The sequence below is a fragment of the Phyllostomus discolor genome, chromosome 1 (genome assembly GCF_004126475.2).
Source record: "Phyllostomus discolor isolate MPI-MPIP mPhyDis1 chromosome 1, mPhyDis1.pri.v3, whole genome shotgun sequence".
Taxonomy (NCBI): Eukaryota; Metazoa; Chordata; class Mammalia; order Chiroptera; family Phyllostomidae; genus Phyllostomus; species Phyllostomus discolor.
In genome coordinates, this window is record NC_040903.2 from 49,667,040 (window position 1) to 49,686,995 (window position 19,956).

At 36.6% G+C, this 19,956-nt stretch overlaps 1 protein-coding gene across 2 annotated transcripts in view; it reads left to right on the plus strand.

Moving 5' to 3' along the window:
- BMP2K (BMP2 inducible kinase) overlaps positions 1-19,956 on the plus strand; it is a 124,629-nt gene that overhangs the window by 65,076 nt on the left and 39,597 nt on the right. For both annotated transcript variants that reach the window (XM_028507648.2, XM_028507650.2), the window contains exons 8-10: positions 8,466-8,569; positions 12,902-12,981; positions 17,784-17,944. In XM_028507648.2, coding sequence (XP_028363449.1) covers positions 8,466-8,569; positions 12,902-12,981; positions 17,784-17,944 — 345 coding nt within the window. The remainder of the gene's footprint in view (positions 1-8,465; positions 8,570-12,901; positions 12,982-17,783; positions 17,945-19,956) is intronic.

A 19,956-nucleotide genomic window follows, 5' to 3' on the forward strand; every position in this document is an offset into this window, starting at 1 on the left:
GCTCTCATTGGAGAATAATAAGTATGAGTCCTTGTACCTGGAGTTTTCCTCACAGATATTTTTTTTACCTGTCTGTTTTGTGTGTCTCTCTAATAATGGTGGCCCACTGAATAAATAGCCCCTCTGGTCCAGAGTTCCACTTTTATTGATTGAGCATCTCCCAGCCTTGTTTTGATGTTTGTTTGTTTTTTAAATCCTTGTGGCAGCCTCCAGACAAGTTAATCTACTTGCCTGGGCAGTCCAGGTTACCATCCCAGGAACCAATTAATGTTTTTGTCACTATTCTGGTGACAAAGTTGTATCGTTTTCCAGTGGTCTGTCCCCAATCTACTTTCCCCTTAGCTCTGTTATTTTCAGCCTGCCATTTTGCAGAATGTGAATTTTTTAAAAAGCAAACATACCATTAGAGTATATTTGAATAAGCATTAGACCCATAACCCACTCTACCTTATCTAGTTGCTTTCCTCCTTCATTGTGCAAAAATTAGGGCATCAGAGCATGAAAGGGCCCTGATTAATTGGAGTTTTCAAAGAATAGATGAAGGAATTTATTTTGGCTGTTGGCATGTTTTGGCTTTTTATTGAAGCCCTTGCTGTAAGTCATTGTAACTGTTTTGTGGCTGAGTATAATGTTTTAATCACAATCGAACTGAGGATTTTATTGGGGATCTTGCAATGTCTTAGGAACTTTGAATATTCTCATTGGACAATACTGTATGGGGGACTGGATAATACATACCCTGATTTGTGATTTAATTTGCTTACAGTAGTAAGATCTTACTTTCTCATATTGGTTTTATTTTTTTTCCTTCTCTGTATGTATGTGGGTATGACTATGTGCTTGTAATGGCAAGGTTGAAAAGTAAACATTCTTAATAATTTTAGGATTTAATTGAGTTCTAGTTAATTGATACTTTATTGTGCAACATATGCTTCTTTTGCTAACAAATATATAGATTTTATTTTTTATCAGTATTTGTATAAATTTGACCATGTATTAGTGATTTTGAACTTAATTTCAGAGCTAGGCAGAAATTTTGAAAAGATCGAATGAAATAAGAATATTCAAGTAAATGTTGGTATTTTATCTCCTGTCAAAGGATTTTTATGGACTTTACTTTCTAAATATTGTCTTGGGTAGTAAAAGATTGATAGGGTACAGATTTTAAAAACCAGGACATACTTATCTCTAATGTGATGTTTTTAGAAAACATTTAGACTCTTTGCAATTTTATTTTTTATTTTTTTTACATGTGTCAATTTCCTACCAGTTGGGTTTCTTTGTCTGCTTTTGTGATATGTAGTTAACAATTTATATTTCTTCCAAACAAATACTACATTCAGAAAACCAGGGAGTGCCTAGCTGTGCTCATAGTTTTTGAAAGTGTGACTTTTTATTGCCAGTTGTCTGTGCAGTGTAGTCCATCCTATATATTATTATACGATAAAGCATTAAAAACATACTTCTTTTAAGTATTGATAGAATTACTAATTCTGCTTTTTAGGATATTTGCAAATGATATAGGTATGCCTAATCTTTTTAAAAACTGATTTGTGGTTACATAAATATTTGAACAGACTTTTGATTATCACTATTTGGTCAAGCATAATTATTATTACCTATTGCCCATAAAGCTCTGTTTAACAATTTTATTATACCTTTCCACAGAATTTTCTTCTTTAAAAGTAGCGGAGTCAGTTATTTAAAAGTTTTTTTTCCCTTAGTTTCTGTTAACTTTCAATGGACAAGTAATGGAGGTGGATCAGGGATGAAGAGAGAAGCACTTTTTACTTATGGATCTAAGAGTTTTAAGGAACTTAGATAACATTTAGAGGAGAGTGAGAAGCAGAGCTAACAGAATTACTGAATAGTTAATGATGAGTGAACAGAAGGCTGGCTGCCACACCTTTTTTTAGTTGCTACCAAGGCAAGGTTAGGGAAGTACATGGTGGAGATGAAGAGTAAGAGCCAAAAGGCCTGGGCTTGCATCCGCTGCCACTGGTTTAGTATACCACTGGTTGGGCGCCTCAGTTTATTGCAGTCTCATTCCTAAAGTGAGCATATTAAAAGTACTTACTTCTTAGGGTTATTTTGAAAATTGAGTTATAAGAAGTGTAGAAATGTGTAAGTACTCAGTAAGAGATGGCCTTAATACTTAACGTCATTACTACTGTGATAACTACCACTACCAGTACTACTGAAATCTATTGTAGTTCTTCCTGAGCTAATCTAATTTCTAATTTTCTGGGTAAGGACTAGGCATCTGCTGTCAGATATTCAGTAGAATGTACTTTCCAGCAGAGATTCCTTTGGATGCTTTGAAGCAGAACTTGGTTTTGCAGGCTAATGGTGGATCTACCAAAGGCTTACCATAAATTGTCATATATTCCAGAATATACTGTTAAATGTAACTAATTTCTTTTCTCACCTCTTACTTTGTGCAGTAATATGGTGAATCATAATGAACAGCATTCATTATGTTTTTTATTGCTTTTGGGTCTGCTAACTTATTGTTGCTTTATGGTTCTATATCTTAGTTTTTAGCAACTTATTTATTGGGTTTAAATATTTTTAAATTGAAATATAATTCACATGTAATGTATTAGTTCCAGATATACAGCATAATGACTTGATCTATGTATATATTGTGAGGTGATCTCCACGATGCGTCTAGTTAACATCCATCTTCATGTAGTTATACACTTTTCCCCCTTGTTCTGAGACCTATTAAGATCTCTCTTATCAACTTTCAGATGTATAATACAATGTTGTTAACTACAGTCACCAAGCTGTACATTTTATCTCCAGGACTTACTTATAACTAGAAGTTGGTACCCTCACCCATATCACCCACACCCCAAACTCCACCTCTGGCAACCTCCAGTCCGTTCTCTGTACTTGCGTGAGTTTTATTATTCTTTTTCAAAGATCCCACATATAAGTGAGATTGTACCATATTTGTCTTTTTCCTGACTTCTTTTACTTAGTTAGCATAATGCCTTCAAGTCCGTCCATGGTGTCTCAACTGGCAAGATTTTCTTCCTTTTCATGGCTGAATACCATTCCTGTGTGTGTGTGTGTCTAACATTTTCTTAATCCACTTGTCCATTGAAGGACACTGAGGTTGCCTCCATATCTTGGCTATTGTAAGTGATGCTGCAGTGCATGTGGGGGTGCAGATAGCTTTTCCAGTTAGTGTTTCTGGTTCCTTCCACTGTACACAAAGAAGTAGAACTGAAGGATTACATGGTAGTTCTGTTTTTAATTTTTTTGAGGGGACTTCATACTGTTTTTGAATTTATGTTTCCCATGCTAATTTACATTTCCACCAACCATGTACAAAGGGTTCTCTTTTTTCCAATCTCAACAACCATCTTTTTTATTATAAAATACATTTATTGAATAATTATTTTCTGTGGGAACCAGAACTTGCTTGCTTGTTTTAATATACTTAACATTTATTATGGAAATTTAAAAAAGTATAGGCAGAACCGTATAGTGAATTATCATGTACCTGTTTCACTACTTAGGTGGTTATCCACTCATGACTAATCTTGTTTTATGTATGCCCTCACCCACTCTTTTTTCCTATCTTTTTTTGAAAAAATGTCAGAAATTTTAATGTATCTTTGGAAAGAAGAAAAAAATCAAGGATAGGATTTCCTTGGAGGTTTTCAGTTAGTGGCTCTGGATTACTACTTGAGGAGATGTAGAGAGAGGGCTCTGATCAATAACTTAGAGACAGCTGTCAGAACTATCACGCACATACTATTTTAACATGTTGGTAGTGCCATTCAGTGTTTTAGTTATGACTGAACACATTTATTATGGCTGGTAAGTTAGGTTTCTTTTCAGTAGTCCATGGAATAAGGTATGTAGGATACATAAACCTAACCTAATGTAAGTTTATATAATAATCTCCATAGATTAATAGGTAAAAATAACAAGTGAATGCTTGATATATTTTTGGTTGCAAAATTAAAATGGGTGTTTATCTTTTCAGGTAAATTAATATAAGTAGAATTCTGTGGCAAAGAAAAAGACCTTTTTGGAAGGAAAGAAATAAATTTTAAGCAGGGCCATTCTTTTAACACTTGTATCAAAAGCATTTTCCTATTAAATTTGCTGAGCTGTTACATTACAGAGGCTGATATAACTTTTCTTAGGCCCATGCATGGAGCCGTTGTTTTGTATAACTTGACTAGGAACTCCTTTATTTAATATGTGGCTTGAATCCTTGATTAAACCATGATTTAGCTTGGCCACTGCTATAGCACTAGCAGTTCTGATAGCTTCTCTTTTTGATGGAATATGCGTGGATGTTGTACTTATCCTGCGCAAAATTAATACGAACATAATTAATTCAGCTGCCTCAGTTGTTTTTAAGTATTTTTTTTTTTATCAGATATGTCTTATACATCAGTTGAGAATATTGTGTTGGTTTAATCATACACTGCCTTTAATGCTGAGACTACTTAGTGTTCTCAGGTTATGTAAATGGAGTTTGTCTCAATAGAAAGATTTACTTAAGAGAAGCACATACCTTTTTAAAAGTCAATTTTATATTTGCAAGGACAGCAGGAATGTTCTCAGGATGGACATGATTATTTTATTTTATTTTATTTTACTTAAGATTTTATTTATTTATTTTTAGGGAGGGAGAAAGAGAGGGAGAGAAACATCAGTGTGTGGTTGCCTCTTATGTGGCCCCCACTGGGGACCTGGCCTGCAACCCAGGCATGTGCCTTAGATGGGAATCAAACCTGCAACCCTTTGGTTCACAGCCCGCGCTCAATCCACTGAGCCACACCAGCCAGGTCTTGATCATTTTAAATTCAGTAAACAAGAGTGTGTTCTTGCTTCTCTGCTTTTTTTTTTTTCTTTTTTGAACTTAATCTTTTAGATGAGCTAGACACATGCATTTTTTAATTTATTCTTCCCCTCAAGAGCATATTTTTGTAGATGGTACAGTTTTATTGTCATGAAGTGGGAGTTGATACAAATACTAAAATTAAGGTTTAATTATTGTGAGAGAAGATGGCTTTGGACCAATTACTTAAAATAAAACTGAAGTTGTCGTTCTTAGTTGATATGCCTCAGTATTTAGCTGGAGTAGAGCTGATCTGTGAACAAAAACAAAACTGTAGGATGAATCATTTTATTTCTCTCTAGATACTTTGCACTTCACATTAGATCATTCATTAGTTTAGGAGTTTAACTTGTAACTCATTCTTTTGGACAGTTTGGGAAATTATTTAAATTAAATGTTTCATGATGCCTTTTTTTTCTTTTTAAGTGGCTGCTAATATCCAGTATAAAAATATTCAGAGAGAAAGATGTAGCCATTTTCTACCTGTGAGTTTCAGTCTCTTCATACTTTGAATTTGGAACCAAACCAGAGATGGGTTACAGGAACTCATTAGATAAAACTGTCAACAGTAGTAGATGAAGTAGATTGCAGAATGAATGAAATTTAGACCCGGTGCCAGCGAGCCCGTTCCTTGCATTCAGCCCTCAGATTTACTCACACCCAGTTGTAGACAGTGCTGGATAACCTTAGCCCTCTTCCATAGAAATGGGCCACTTGCAAAACATGGTTTTACATAGAACATATATGTCCTAAAAGTAAACTGTTATGAAAGAAAGAGTAGAAGAGATGGGCATTTGTGGGTGCCTTTTCTTTCTACTTGAACAAACAAATCACTCCCTTTCCCTTGGAGAGGAATGACATATAGAGAGAGGTCACTAGCACAGTGGTCTTCACACTGTTTGGCTGTGATCCACAGTAATTAAATAGGTTTTAGTTACGACCTAGAACACATGCACACACACATGTGTGAAAAAAGCTTCATAACTATTGCTTATACCTACCATATTAGTGCACACTAATATTTTCCCATTCTATTAAAATAAATTCTAGTCATTAATTATGTCATATAAATGGGATTGTTACAGTTAGACAAACTAAACTGGCTCTCACAGTATTTCCACATAGAACATGAGCCAGGAGTTAGGGGTCCTTTTGTTTACTTACAAGATGATACCCTTTTCCCCACAGCCTAGCTACCTAATTGTTAGTGGATGTCATCCTATGCTGAACTTGAGAGAATTACTTACACAAATCTTGGTTAAAGAACATAAAGGTCAAATTTATTTTCCTTCAGTGCTTCTCATCTACTGTGACGGAAAGAAAATAGATACAGGAGTGCCTGATGTATCATTTTATTTTCCTCCAGATATTTAAAAAGCTTTTTCTAGATAAAGTTGGGCCAGAGAAGTATATTCGAGTACTGTACTGTTCTCTACATGTATAGAATTTCTTCGCCCTAATTGTACTTAGGTGTTATGTCACTGGTCCACACAGGCATGTGTAAGACATTACCCATTGCCACTCACTGCAATTTTTCTTTTTTTTATTTATTTTAATCATTGTTCAAGTACAGTTTTCTCCCCCCTACTCCCATTCCAGGCCCACCCACCCAACCCTCCCCCCTTCCCCCCCATTACCCCCCACCCCTAGTTTTTGTCCATGTGTCCTCCAAATTTGTTCCTGTCACTCACTGCAATTCTTTAAGGATTGTGATCACTCAGTTGGAGCCATCTTTAGATAGACTCAAAGGAGAATTTACTTTTGGCTTTTGGTATCAGCAATGGTGTTTTTTCTTAGCACCTGGTTTATTTTTGTGTTAAGGACACTGTGATTCATGTTGATTCATGTAATGGATCATGTTGCCCTATTTGTGTTGACAGCTAGAAGGTAGAGAACTAAATTTGTGGCCTGTATTTATAAGACCAAATCATATGCAGTTTATTTACTGGCATCATCCTAGCATTTTTGGGGGGGGCACAGGGAAGAGTCTCTCAGGGAAGGGGCTACTTTTCTGTTAGTCCTAATGTTCTCATACATTTAAAAAATCTCATAGTTGATATGCATTTCAAGCCATTTATAGGAATAAATATTTATAATTAGTTACTCTTGAAATTTGATTTTGAAAGCCAAATAAACTGAATTCTTAGAAAAATAAAATATTAAGTTTGTGAATTTGAGAAGTTTCTTGTGATTTGTTAAAAAAATTATTTGGATAAATGTTTATTGTTAAAAGTTTAAGTTTATCCCTATGTCATGGACTATTGTTACTTTAAAAACATTTTATATCTGTTGGTGTCAAGATAAAATATGATTTTGAAGGATAAAAGAAACTTCATGGATTCTTTAAATCTTTTCTCGGATGAGGTTGAATATAATCTGATCAATATTAGAATTCCGTATTTTTAATTATTACCATCTAACAGTGTTGATAAAATAATAAAAAATCAGTTCTGTAAGTTATACATGTTAGCTTTTTTCAGTACATCAAATCAGGTTATGTGCAGAATATTTGAAAAACTGAGTTTATAATTTCACAAATTTCTGCTCAGTTTGTGCTTTCACTTGCCAAACAACTGTTTTTAACCAAAATAAGGTTATCAAGTTGTGGGAGATGTATTAAAAATTGTTTGTTTAAAAATTACTTAAATTTGAAAGAAAGATTGAATTAATTTTGATTTATAATTGTAATTTAGCCATTTATATACTTTGATCTCTGTATATAATTTTACTAGCAAATTTCAGAATGTTATTCAATTAATGCTGTAAATTGTACATTCTGTGTTGGTTTAATAATGATTTTTGAATGTGATAAAAACTTGAATTAATCAATGAATCAAAGTTAAAACATGGAGAGCTTTAACAAAATATGAGTTTTTCAGTTAAAGAAGTGAGTATAAATGTCAACCTTTTTGTGAAATTGTAAATTTAACAAGTCACCCAAGAAACAGACAAATAGTGTTGGTCATTTTGATTAGAAAAAGGTCAGGCATTTCAAGCAGTGCTGTAGGTTGGTGTGAAGTCTGTTCATAATAGAGCCATGAAACTCAGCTCATACTTCTGAAGAGGATATGTGTAACACGTTGAAATATTGAACTGTGGTGAACACTCATAGCATCAGTATGGGAAGAAAGCACGATTTTGGAAAACTATACTGTCAATCCTGCACTACTTTGTTAGATTACTATGCACACAATTTAGTACTTTCTCAGTGGTTCAGGATTACTTAAAAATTAGTAGATGTATTTTGGATAATAGTGAAATTAAGGACTTCTACTATGGCCCTAGAACTTTTGTGAATAATTCCCCATTGTTCACTAAATTCAGTTTTTGTTTTGTTTCACTTTCTCAGAAGAATATATTTGTTAATAATACTTCTGGTACAGAGTTGTGACTGATTTGTCTTTAGCTTGGGATAATGTTTTAAGTTCATGTATCGGTAACAATTTTTATATTTTCTATTAACAAAATTTGAATCATCACTGATCTTAGAATGGAAAAAGTATTTATGTATACATATATACATTATCCTTTTAATGTGCCACTATATAGCTTCTGTGTTCAGTGAACTTCTCTACATTTTAATCTGTTCTTGCAGGGTTTATGCTTGAACCAGATCCAGACCGTAGACCTGATATATTTCAAGTGTCCTATTTCGCATTTAAATTTGCCAAAAAGGACTGTCCAGTCTCCAATATCAATGTAAGTAACCTTTTTCAGTGGGATATGAATTTTTTTTAAAGATTTTATTTATTTATTTATTTATTTATTTATTTAGAGAGGGAAGGGAGGGAGATAGAGAGAGAGAGAGACATCAACGTGCGGTTGCTGGGGGTTATGGCCTGCAACCGAGGCATGTACCCTGTCTGGGAATCGAACCTGCGACACTTTGGTTCCCAGCCGCGCTCAATCCACTGAGTTATGCCAGCCAGGGCTGGGATATGAATTTTTAAAAGATTTTATTTGTTATCTATCTATCTATCTATCTATCTGGGAAGGAAGGGAGAAAGAGGAAGAGAAACATCGATATGTGAGGGAAGTATCAGTCACCTCCCACACTGCCCCAACTGGGGACCGGGCCTGCAACCCAGGAATGTGCCCTGGCCGGAAACTGAACTGGTGATGTTTCACTTTGTGAGACAATGCCCAACCAACTGAGCCTTCCCAGCCAGAGCTTAAGTTGGATATGAATTTAAAATCCATTTTATTACATGTAGCTATTTATGTGTGTGTGTGCATATGTACACACACTTTCAGAGTTATTTGTTTAATGACAAATAGCCTAATAGTGTGTTTGTGATTAGTATTTTCAGTATAAAGCCACAGTTGCTAAATTGTGTACTGTAGTGCTCTAGGGAGCCATAATAGATGTGGGGGCACTGCATGATATTTTGCATTTTTTCAGAGAAATATCTGACTGACATAGCACAAATAACAATTACTAAGTTGTTTGGGCCAATCTATTAAAAAACATACTATAAGATTTATTTGGGGGGTGAACTAGGGGTATCATGAAAAAATTCTGGGACACTAAGTACTCTGTACACTGGAAAAGTTTGGTTACCTTTGTTGTAAAGAGCCATAGGTATTGTAAATGGAGAGACCTGTCTTCATCAGTGACTAGTTTTGTATGCAGTCATCTCTCAGCATCCACAGGGGATTGGTACCAGGAATCCCGTGGGTACTGAGATCTGCAGATGCTCAAGTCACTTACATAGAATAATGGCATAGTATTTGCATGTAACTACAGGTTTTCTCGTGTACTTAAATCATCTCTAGGTTACATATAATACCTAATGTAAATAGTTATTATATTGTATTAAATAGGAAATAATGACATGAAAAAAATGGCTGTACCTGTCAGTAGAGATGCAGCCATTGTAGGCCTAACTACATAGTACATGCAGTGGCAACATGATATTGTTGTTTGAGTAGTAGTGTTTTTTTAAATCCTCACCTGAGGACATACTCATTGATTTAGAGAAAGGGTAAGGGAGATACGGTAGAGAGAGGGAGAGAGAGAAAATCAGTAGCCTCTTGTATGCATCCCGGCTGGGGACTGAACCCTCACCGTAGACATGTGCCCCAACCGGCAGTTGAACCCATGACATTTAGGTGTACAAGATGAAGCTCCAGCCACTTGACCCACACTGGCCAGGACCTGGGTAGTATTTTTGATCTGAGGTTTGTTGAATCTGTGGATGCTGGACTCATGGATATGGAGGGCCAACTGTATTTTGAGAATTTAATTTCTGTTCTTTTTGTGTAAAACAGAGATAGGAATTATGAGGACTGCAAATAAGAAATGAAAACCCAGTGCCTAGTCCATTAAAGGTGCTGAGTTAGTAATAGCTAACATCGTTGACAGGCTTTGAATTATATCCTGTGTCTGCACACTGTACTTAACTACATCAGATTAACTGTGTATGGCAGGTCGGTGCTAATTTTAATAAAAGTCCAGAATCATCACTGATTCTAAGCCCTTCTCAGCTTTCTGAAGATCATTCTGGCCTCATTTGTTCCTGTCAGTTTTCCTTTCTGTATTACTTTTTTTTTAATATATTTTATTGATTATGCTATTACAGTTGTCCCATTTCCCCCCTTCTCTCCCCTCCACCCTGTACCTCCCTCCCACCCACATTTCCCTCTTTAGTTCATGTCCATGTGTCATACTTATGAGTTCTTTAGTTTCTACATTTCCCGTACTATTCTTGCCCTCCCCCTATCTATTTTCAACCTACATTCTATGCTACTTATTCTCTATACCTTTTCCCCCTCTCTCCTCCTCCCACCCCCCTGCTGCTAACCCTCCATGGTGCCCTCCATTTCTGTGGTTCTGTTCCTGTTCTAATTGTTTACTTAGTTTCTTTTGGTTTTGCCTTTAGGTGTGGTTGTTAATATTTGTGAGTTTGCTGTCCTTTTACTATACATGTCTTTTCTTTATCTTCTTTTCTTAGATAAGTCCCTGTAGCATTCATAAAATAAGGGCTTGGTGATGATGAACTCCTTTAACTTGACCTTATCTGAGAAGCACTTTATCTGCCTTCCATTCTAAATGAGAGCTTTGCTGGATAGAGCAATCTGGGATGTAGGTCCTTGTCTTTCATGACTTGGAATATTTCTTTCCAGCCCCTTCTTGACTGTAAGGTCTCTTTGGAGAAATCAGCTGACAGTCTGATGGGAACTCCTTTGTAGGTGACTGTCCCCTTACCTCTTGCTGCTTCTAGGATTCTCTCCTTCGTTTTTACCTTGGCTAATGTAATTATGATATGCCTTGGTGTGTTTCTTCTTGGGTCCAACTTCTTTGGGGCTCTCTGAGCTTCTTGGATTTCTTGGAAGACTGTTTCCTTTGCCAGATTGGGGAAGTTCTCCTTTATTATTTGTTCAAATACGTGCTCAATCTGTTGCTTTTCCCCTTCCGATTCTGGTACCCCTATAATTCGGATATTGGAACGTTTAAAGGTGTCTTGGATGCTCTTAATCTTTTCCTCAATTTTTTGAATTCTTATTTCATCATGCTTTCCTGCTTGGTTGATTCTATCTTCCTTCTGGTCCACTGTATTGTTTTGAGACTCATATTCCTTCCTTTCACTATTGGCCCTCCTCCACGTGTCTTCCTGCATCTGTTTTTATGGTAATCTGCATTCTTTCATCTAAATTTCATCCAAAATCAACCAGTTCCGTGAGCTTTCTGATCACCAGTGTTTTGAACTGCGCATCTGATAGATTGGCTAATTCTTGGTCGTTCAAAAGGATGAGTCCTGGGGGACTGATCTGCTCTGTAGAAAACATATTTTTTTTTTCCCCTGTCTCTCCTTTTTTTTTTTTTCCTGGTCTGGTTGCTCTTGTTAGGGTGGGGGGCGGAGCCTTAGGTGCTCACCGGGGCTGGGCACCCCAGTCGCTAGATTGTGATGTTATATGTGGGGGCGGGGGAAAACAATGGCGGTAGTTCCGTTCCTCTGGACTCAGACCCTTGTCTGGGCTTCTGGGCCGAGAGTTCTGCCCTGGTCCACAATTGCTACCCCTCTGGGTCTGCCAGCCGCAGCTTGCGTACTCAGGGATCACCGCTGCCTTCTTGCGCGCCAGATGGCTTTTGCGCCGATTTCGCACCAAACCTTCCCCCGACCTCCGCGCGCCGCCGACCGGAGCCAGCCCCGCGCCCGCCTGGCTGGTCTTCTCCTACCAGTTCGGATGAACGCGTCTCCTTCAACTTCTTGGCTGCCCGACTTCCATTCAGATAAATCCTCTGCCGGATCTGGGTGTTATTCTGATAGTAAATTATTGTTGTAAATTACTGGTTTTCTAATCTTGGTTGTACTAGGAGGTACGGTGCGTCCACCTATTCCTCCATCTTCAGTTTTCCTTTCTGTATTACTTAACACAGTCCGCTATGAAAAAAGAAGGAAGTTGATACCTTTCCATTTTGTTTGTTGAACTCTTTACTATGTCAGATATTCTTTGTTGAGGCTGAAAGTCATACAGTTTAATATTCTAGTGATAAAAATAGCTTTGACATTTGACTATAGATTTATAGCTCTTCATTTGGCAAACATTCGAGTACCTTGAAGCCAAACATTATGTAGAACATAAACAAATTAGGAAAACCTTTGTTCTTGTTTTTTAGATTTTACATGCAGTGTCAGGAAATTTCTGCAGTATGCAGAAACAACACTTGACCCATATGCTTGGTGCTTGCTTTTTTTCCCTGAAATGTGAATAGTCATTGATTATGAGTATAATTTAATCTTTCTTTTTAGCCAAAATTTGCCTATTTGTTAAGTGAATACAATATTGTTCTGTTTATTTTTTAAGGGTTTCTCTGGCACATGAATATGGAAGTGATGTTTACGTAGCATGTGGCAATGTTTGCGGATTAGATCTGACAAGTATATGTGAGCAGTTTGTAGGTGTCTGAGGTGAAAGTAATAGCATCTCACAGACAGTAATTTTTAAAATTAGAACATATCCATAACCTTTAAATAATGTGTTCAGCAATTAAAAGAAAAGCTAAAATGGAGTTTTATTTTTTTCCAGAATTCTCCTATTCCTTCAACTCTTCCTGAACCCATGACTGCTAGTGAAGCAGCTTCTAGGAAAAGCCAAATAAAAGCCAGGTAGGCAAAGCGATGCTGAAATTTGAAAAGGTTTTTTAAAAAATAAGAGATCCTGTTTTTAATCCTAGCAAATGTAATTAAATATCACCTACATGCACAAAAAATGTTGTTCCTTATTGTATGTGGTGTAGAGTTTAGATAGCAAGTATAAAATAAACTCTTTTGTATTAGAGACAGGATTTGACATCACTCTCACTTGAACTGTCCTCTCAGCAATCAAGAAGTGATGATGTAACTGGTAACGTTATAATGCATTGGGTCACTTGGGGGTTGGTTGTCATTATTTATAACATGTCAACTCTGATTTATGAACTGTTTTTAGTTTACAGCTAGTATGATTTTTTATTTAAGGAAAGGAAATATAGCTCTTATAGGCTACTTTTTTAGAGTATTATAAATTTATAAGCTATTTTATGTGTTCTAATAGGCATTTAAATATGTATTACTATGTATAATTTTATAATGAATGGTTTTAATGATAATAATTTTCAGACTGGTAAAAATACAATCAATGTTTTAAATAATTTTTCAGTTTTTACTGTTAGTAAGTTTGGCACATTATGTACTTTAAGACCTGAATCTGAGTAACTATTGAGTTAATGATTAAACTTTTTTTCCTTATACTTATTTTGAGTTTAAAAGTTAATGAGCATGACTGTATTTTAGATTATCGTATTATATACTATGATATATAGTATCAGGTATAATATTACATTTGAGGAGATTTCTTGGTCATAGCTTTTTTGAATTGTATTTTACCTATGCAAAGTATTTTATTTGACATAAAATATTTTTGTCATGCACCTGCTATATGCAACATACAGATAGTGGAAATGCAAAGAAAAAGAAACATTATTTATTCCCAAGGAGTTCACATTTTAATGAAGACATATACAAGTAAACAATTCCAACCTGACAGATATCAGGCAACTCTGAGAGTGGAGGAAGGGAAAGAGGGGGAGCAAACAGGAGCTCAGAAAGAACCCAATCCTTTCCCTGGGGCGGGGTTAGGGGATTACTGAGTTGTTGCTTGAAAGATGAATGATGTAATCTGTCACCTGGATGATAGGGAGGGAAACTGTGACAGACAGGCCCTTCGGGCAAGAAGAACGGCCTCTGTGAGCCTGCAAGACTGGAGCATAGCGGACGCATTGCATTGCGGGGTTGTGGGAACTGAAGTTGAAGAGTTAGGTAAATGCCAATCAGGAGCAAGTTTGTATGTTAATGCTGAGAAATTTGGCCTTTGGTGTTTAGGCCAGTGAATTTTCAATGTTACAGTCAGTTCTGTTTGGGACTTGGTGGTGATGTGTTACAAGTAATGTATTATTTATAAATTGTTAAAATGTCATTTGGGAATAACTTAGTTTTTAAAAAAATATGGCATGACTCTAAAATACTGTCTTCATTCATTTGAATTTTAAAATACTCTTGAAGAAGAGACAGAAGAGTACAGTTACGTCTGACTTTGTAGGAACCCGTCCCTACTGGCAATGTGTCCTACCTATCTATAACACAGCTGTGGTTAGCAGCAGCTGTTACACTTGAGTGGAATTATGAGTTGTAGAGTTGTTAGTTGAATTTTATTGTTATTTGTGTTTTTTTAATAATTATTTTGTTTATGACTAGATCTTTAAGAAGGTAGATGCACTACAAAAGTGTCAAATGGATAAGAATGCTCTGTCTTCATTATGACACGAGTTATAGCTGTACAATTATAAGCAAACAGTTAACACAGCTAAATTCTTAGTGCTATTCATAGTGTGTTAAAGCTATACATTGTATTCAAAATAAGATTCATTTTTGCTTTTTGATCAGTAGTATAAATTTATACTGATAGTTTCAGAACTTGAAAAAATATAAATGGCTATAAAACATAAAAAGTTAGCCTTTTCTTATATTTCTGGGAGTGAGGTGTGGTGAAATCTTTAAATAGATTATTATTTACATGTTTTAAAGCTTTTATGAATATTATGCGTCTTCTTGCCTGGCCTTTACTCTGTGGCACTCAGCTTTACTCCTCAAAAGCGTTTTCCATCCCTAAATATCTGCATTTTTCCTTCGGATTGTTAAGCATGTGAAACTTACGTGACATCTTTAAGATGGGAAGCCTGAGAATCTCTGTCCTGGCAGTGGAAACGATTGAAGGATTTTAAGTGGAGAGAGCAACTATGTTCTAGGAAGGTTGTTCAGATGATAGAGCACGAAGGAGAAAGAGGGAAGCAGAGAAAACAGTTTTGGGTCTGTTGTGATTAATGCAGATGAAGCTGTACGGAGAGTTAACACAGTACTCAGTCTTTCATTTCAGTCATGCGTGTGTCTTCACTTTGCCTCATCTATCCAGGCATTTCTTCTCATTTCCTCACACAGAATACTTTCTTTTCACTGGCTAATGAAATCATATATATGTTTTAAATGTCTAGTCCCTACTTGAAGCCTTCTCTAGTCAATTTAGGTTAAAGGTAGAATTACTCCTCTGTGCAACTCTTGACAGTACTAGTGTGGCACTGATTTTTTTTACTATTATAACTTAGTATATTCTCATGAACATGTGCGTATCTCCCTACATATATGAGGAGGGACCCCTAAAAAACTGGAATTATCTTCTGGAGGGCAGGCGCCTTGTAGTACAGGCTTCCCCCACTAGGTGAGTGTGCTAAGAACCTACCTGTATCAGTGCACCAGCTGGCGTTGTGAGAGGTGGTGTTGTTGTGAGAGGCTGTCTTTGGTGTCAGTGAATTTTCTTTTTTGGAAGACTCAACACATTTGCCCATTTCATGCTGGGTGATTTATGAGTGCACCTGCCTACACTGCACTGAGTGTTGAGCAGTTTTTGACCAAATATGGCATGACCCCCGTGTCCCACCCTGTCTGTTCACCTGATCTCTCCCTTGATGAAAAAAGTCTTCAAAGGGAAACATTTTGCCGATGTGGAAGAGGTGAAACAAAAAACAGCAGAAGCACCAAAAGGCATTCAAATTGACAAGTTCAAAAATTGTTTTGAGCAGTGGAAAAGCCAGCTCAATAGGTGTATTGTATCAAATGGAGGTTACTTTGAAGGTGACTGAAATGTAAAGATGTAAGAATACAAACACAATTTTTTTTTTTGGAAATCCATTTTTTTAAAGGTTTTATTTATTTATTTTTAGGGAGGGAAGGGAAGGGGAAAGAGAGAAACATCAATGTGCAGTTGCTGGGGACCGTGGCCTGGCCTGCAATTCATGCATGTGCCCTGACTGGGAATCGAACCTGCGATGCTTTGGTTCACAGTCCATGCTCAGTCCACTGAGCTACCCCAGCCTGGGCCATACACAATTTTTTATAAGTAAATTCTGGGGCTTTTTGGCCCCCGCCTTTGTATTATAAATTCTTTAAAGACAGGGTATTATGCTTTGTTTGCTGGATATCGGCAATTGTGTATTAGATTGTACATTGGTAAACTAAATTAGGGAACATGAAATAAAGTCTGCAGAACTTTAGTATCTAACTTTTCAGAGCTTTTCTGTACTTGTGTGTGCTCTGAATCTATAGATTCAAAACAGGAGCAAGGAAGGATGAGCTCTCCTATAAAGAATGGATAGATAAGCAGATTGTATACAATATTTTCTCTAAATTACTTGAGTGTAGGGAGCATTGGTTTTAAGTGCCACATCCATAATTTCAACTTAATAAATATTTGATTATTATTAAATGAGATCTAGTTAGATATATATATGATCTTTTATTGCCTTTTAGTTTACTTTTTATATGACTTGTACCATCCCTATCTCACCTAAAACATAGATATTTTATTTGGAAAACAGCACACATTTGGTGTGTTTCTGTGATTTTCTAAAATCTTTTTAACTGCCTTTATTTTTTAGATAGCTATGCACAGGGCTCCCTCTTCTGGTTTATGTAAGAACTGGACCTGTGTAGTTCTCATAGCACTTCATCCAAGGCAGCCGATGTGCACTTAATAAATCATATGTATGCAAAATATTAACTGTTAAATTATTTGAAAATATCAGGGAACTTGGTAAAGAGATTTTATTGTAATCTTGTTGAAAAGTGAGCATATAATTATTAAAAATTATTTGAGTTTTTATCCTGAATTTGTGGAAAGCAAAGTTAGTAAATATGTAAGTCAAAGATTTTTCCCTTTTTTTAAAGAGAAGAGCAGATACCTGTGTTTTCTCAAATTGTATTTAGTGTCTATTGTTTTCAAAATTAAGCTTTCTACTCAACTGCCCACGTCTATGACATAAAGTAAGTCTAATTGGGAAAGTTTTAGATAATTTCCATTCAGTGTTTTAAGAAAAGCAAAATTAAAGATTCAATAAGTTAAATGTGACAGGTAGCTCTACTTGTTGAAACTTTTGGCTGCTTTCGTTTTCCACATCCTAGGGCAGAGTCTTATCTTTTGTAGGCCCGGAGTCCAAGCTGAGGAAGACCTTTACTTGTTGTTTCTTGTTTGTGTTTCTCTGACTGCTCCATTGTATCTAACACCTTGTGACAAGATTGGTTTGTTTTCCCTATTTCCTCTCCTTAAAAGCAGTCTTATCTTATATTCTTTTTCTGCCAGCTTCCATTTAGTGGCAGACTATGAATGGTTGCATACTGGTTTAAAGAAAATGGTTAGGTTTATTTTATTTTCTTGTCTTCATTAAACATTGAATTCTTGAGAGTGAAACTTAGGAAGGAACCAAGAAGATTAACATGATTATAATAACAATTAAAATGTATCTGCTGAAATAGATACTTACAGAACAAAGAGTAAATGAGAAATAATCCCAATATTTGGAATGAAATGTATTCTCTTGTAGAATAACAGATACCATTGGACCAACAGAAACCTCAATTGCACCAAGACAAAGACCAAAGGCCAACTCTACTACTGCCACTCCCAGTGTGCTGACCATTCAAAGTTCAGTAACACCTGTTAAAGTCCCTGTACCTGGTGAATTTGGTAACCACAGAGCAAAAGGTAATGTAGCCCTTCCAACCTAATCCCCTTAATAAATAATGTAAACAAATGTTTATGGCTTAATTTCCTAGGAGTATAGATTACTGCCAAACTTACTGTTGTGAAGCAGCTAGCATAATGTTTTAAGAAACTTTCTACTGATGTCTGGTAAACTCAACTAATTATTTTCCTAAAGCTGCAGGGAAAGGTAAGTTATTGGCATATAAGAGTAGTGTATACAAAGTTCACAATTTACTTACCCCTAGTGTTACCGACGGGTAGGGTTTGAGGTTGATGACAAAGTTTAAGAGTATGGAAGATTCTGTATTGTATTGGAAAGGAAGAAGTTAAAACTCTAGCCTTAACTGACACGATCACTGACTGGCAGTGACCGCAGAACGCTGCGGATGGCTTGTTGACACGAGAGAAAAACATACACAGAGACAACCAGGTTCTGTGGGGAAGTAGGGACGGAATGGCCACTCTCTCTAGTGGGGAGAGTGCCCCGTTCCCCCGCCAGAGAGGCTTTTTATTGGTTTCCTTTGCATAAGAATTCAGGTAAAGCTCATTACTCACTCCTAGGAAGTAAGGATCAAACAATAGGTAACAAGGAAGTCTGAGGGCCTATTTTGAGTCAGGGTCAAAGAGCTGTAAAAAACTTTAAGGAACAAATTTACTTCTTCCCTAGACCCTTATCATTCAACTGAGAGCATTCTAAACAAAGCAGGTTTCACAGGATTTACATATTCTTTCTTAGGCCTGATCACCTGGGGAACCTGCCCTTTCCAGCACAGGGCTGCACCACCCCTCTGTCATTGTTTCAGGCTTAGGTGGAACAAGGGAACTAAGGCAACCAAGAGAGAAGGAGATTTTCTCCCAGACAATGAGGACTCAGGCTATGCAAAGATGAGGGGCGAGGGTCCATCACCTCCTTTTGCTGTAGCCCCCAAAGTCCTTCCTTGGAGGCCTCCCGCGTGATCATGCCTGTCTTAGGTTGTTCCCCCTTTGGGGAATCTTACCCGTCATTGGCTAACCAACCAAGCTTTGGGGGCCAGTTATAGTTGAAGTAAAAGGAGCAGAAGCAGTGTTCCTGTCAGGGAGATAAGCCTGTCTCCTTTGTGGCTTACGGTTCCAAGGTCATTCCCTCAGCCTTAGCCTTGGTGGGGATTACAGCTTCTGATACCAGGCAGGGCGGTTCCCAACACTTAACAAAGTTGTGTGTCTTTACACTGATCTAGAGTCTTGGCCACATAGTCTGTCTTGGACTGTATGAACATTACAACACAGAAATTTGTTTTAATTGATTTTATATTTTCTGATAACTTCTAAGCATTATGATACAGTACAGAACTTAAATTTTTTCCCTAAGGAAATATCCCTAATATTAGAGAGTAAACTTGTTCTCTCATGAGTCTGGGGTTATGACTTGATGGTCCATCTCTAGGAAACTCTGTTTAACACTTTATTTTATGATAAATCTGTTTTGTGTTAATGTTAAAAGGTTCCCAAATAAAATGTTTTGTGTTAGGATACTCTCAGGGTGAAAGACCCATTTTTTGAGGCTTATTAACCTGGATCTGAGTCCTGTTTTTACCATTTTTTAGTAATATACATCAGGAAAATGCTGATACTTCTTATAAGATTGTCCTGAGGATTAATGACTGCTTAATATAATGCCTGCCACACACATCCTTAAGAATACCTATTAACCACTGTTATTACTGTGAAGTGAAATGTATGCTCAGGGAAGGTAATGGCTACATTGCCTGGTGTATTGTTGCATTCCTCTGAGGTGGTCAGATATAACAGACAGAGGAGTAGTTCATGGAGGGGGAAAGCAGGGGAATTTGAAATCCTTTGTGTCCAGTTCCTGCTTTTCCATTTCTGAGCCTCAGTGTTCTCTTTTATAAAATGGGAATAATTACATTTCCTGTTACAAGGAGTAAATAACAAGATATGTGATATCTAGGAAAATTCTCCTTCATACGAAACATTCAGTGTTAGTTTCTATCTCTCTTTCCCTCTTTCTTTTG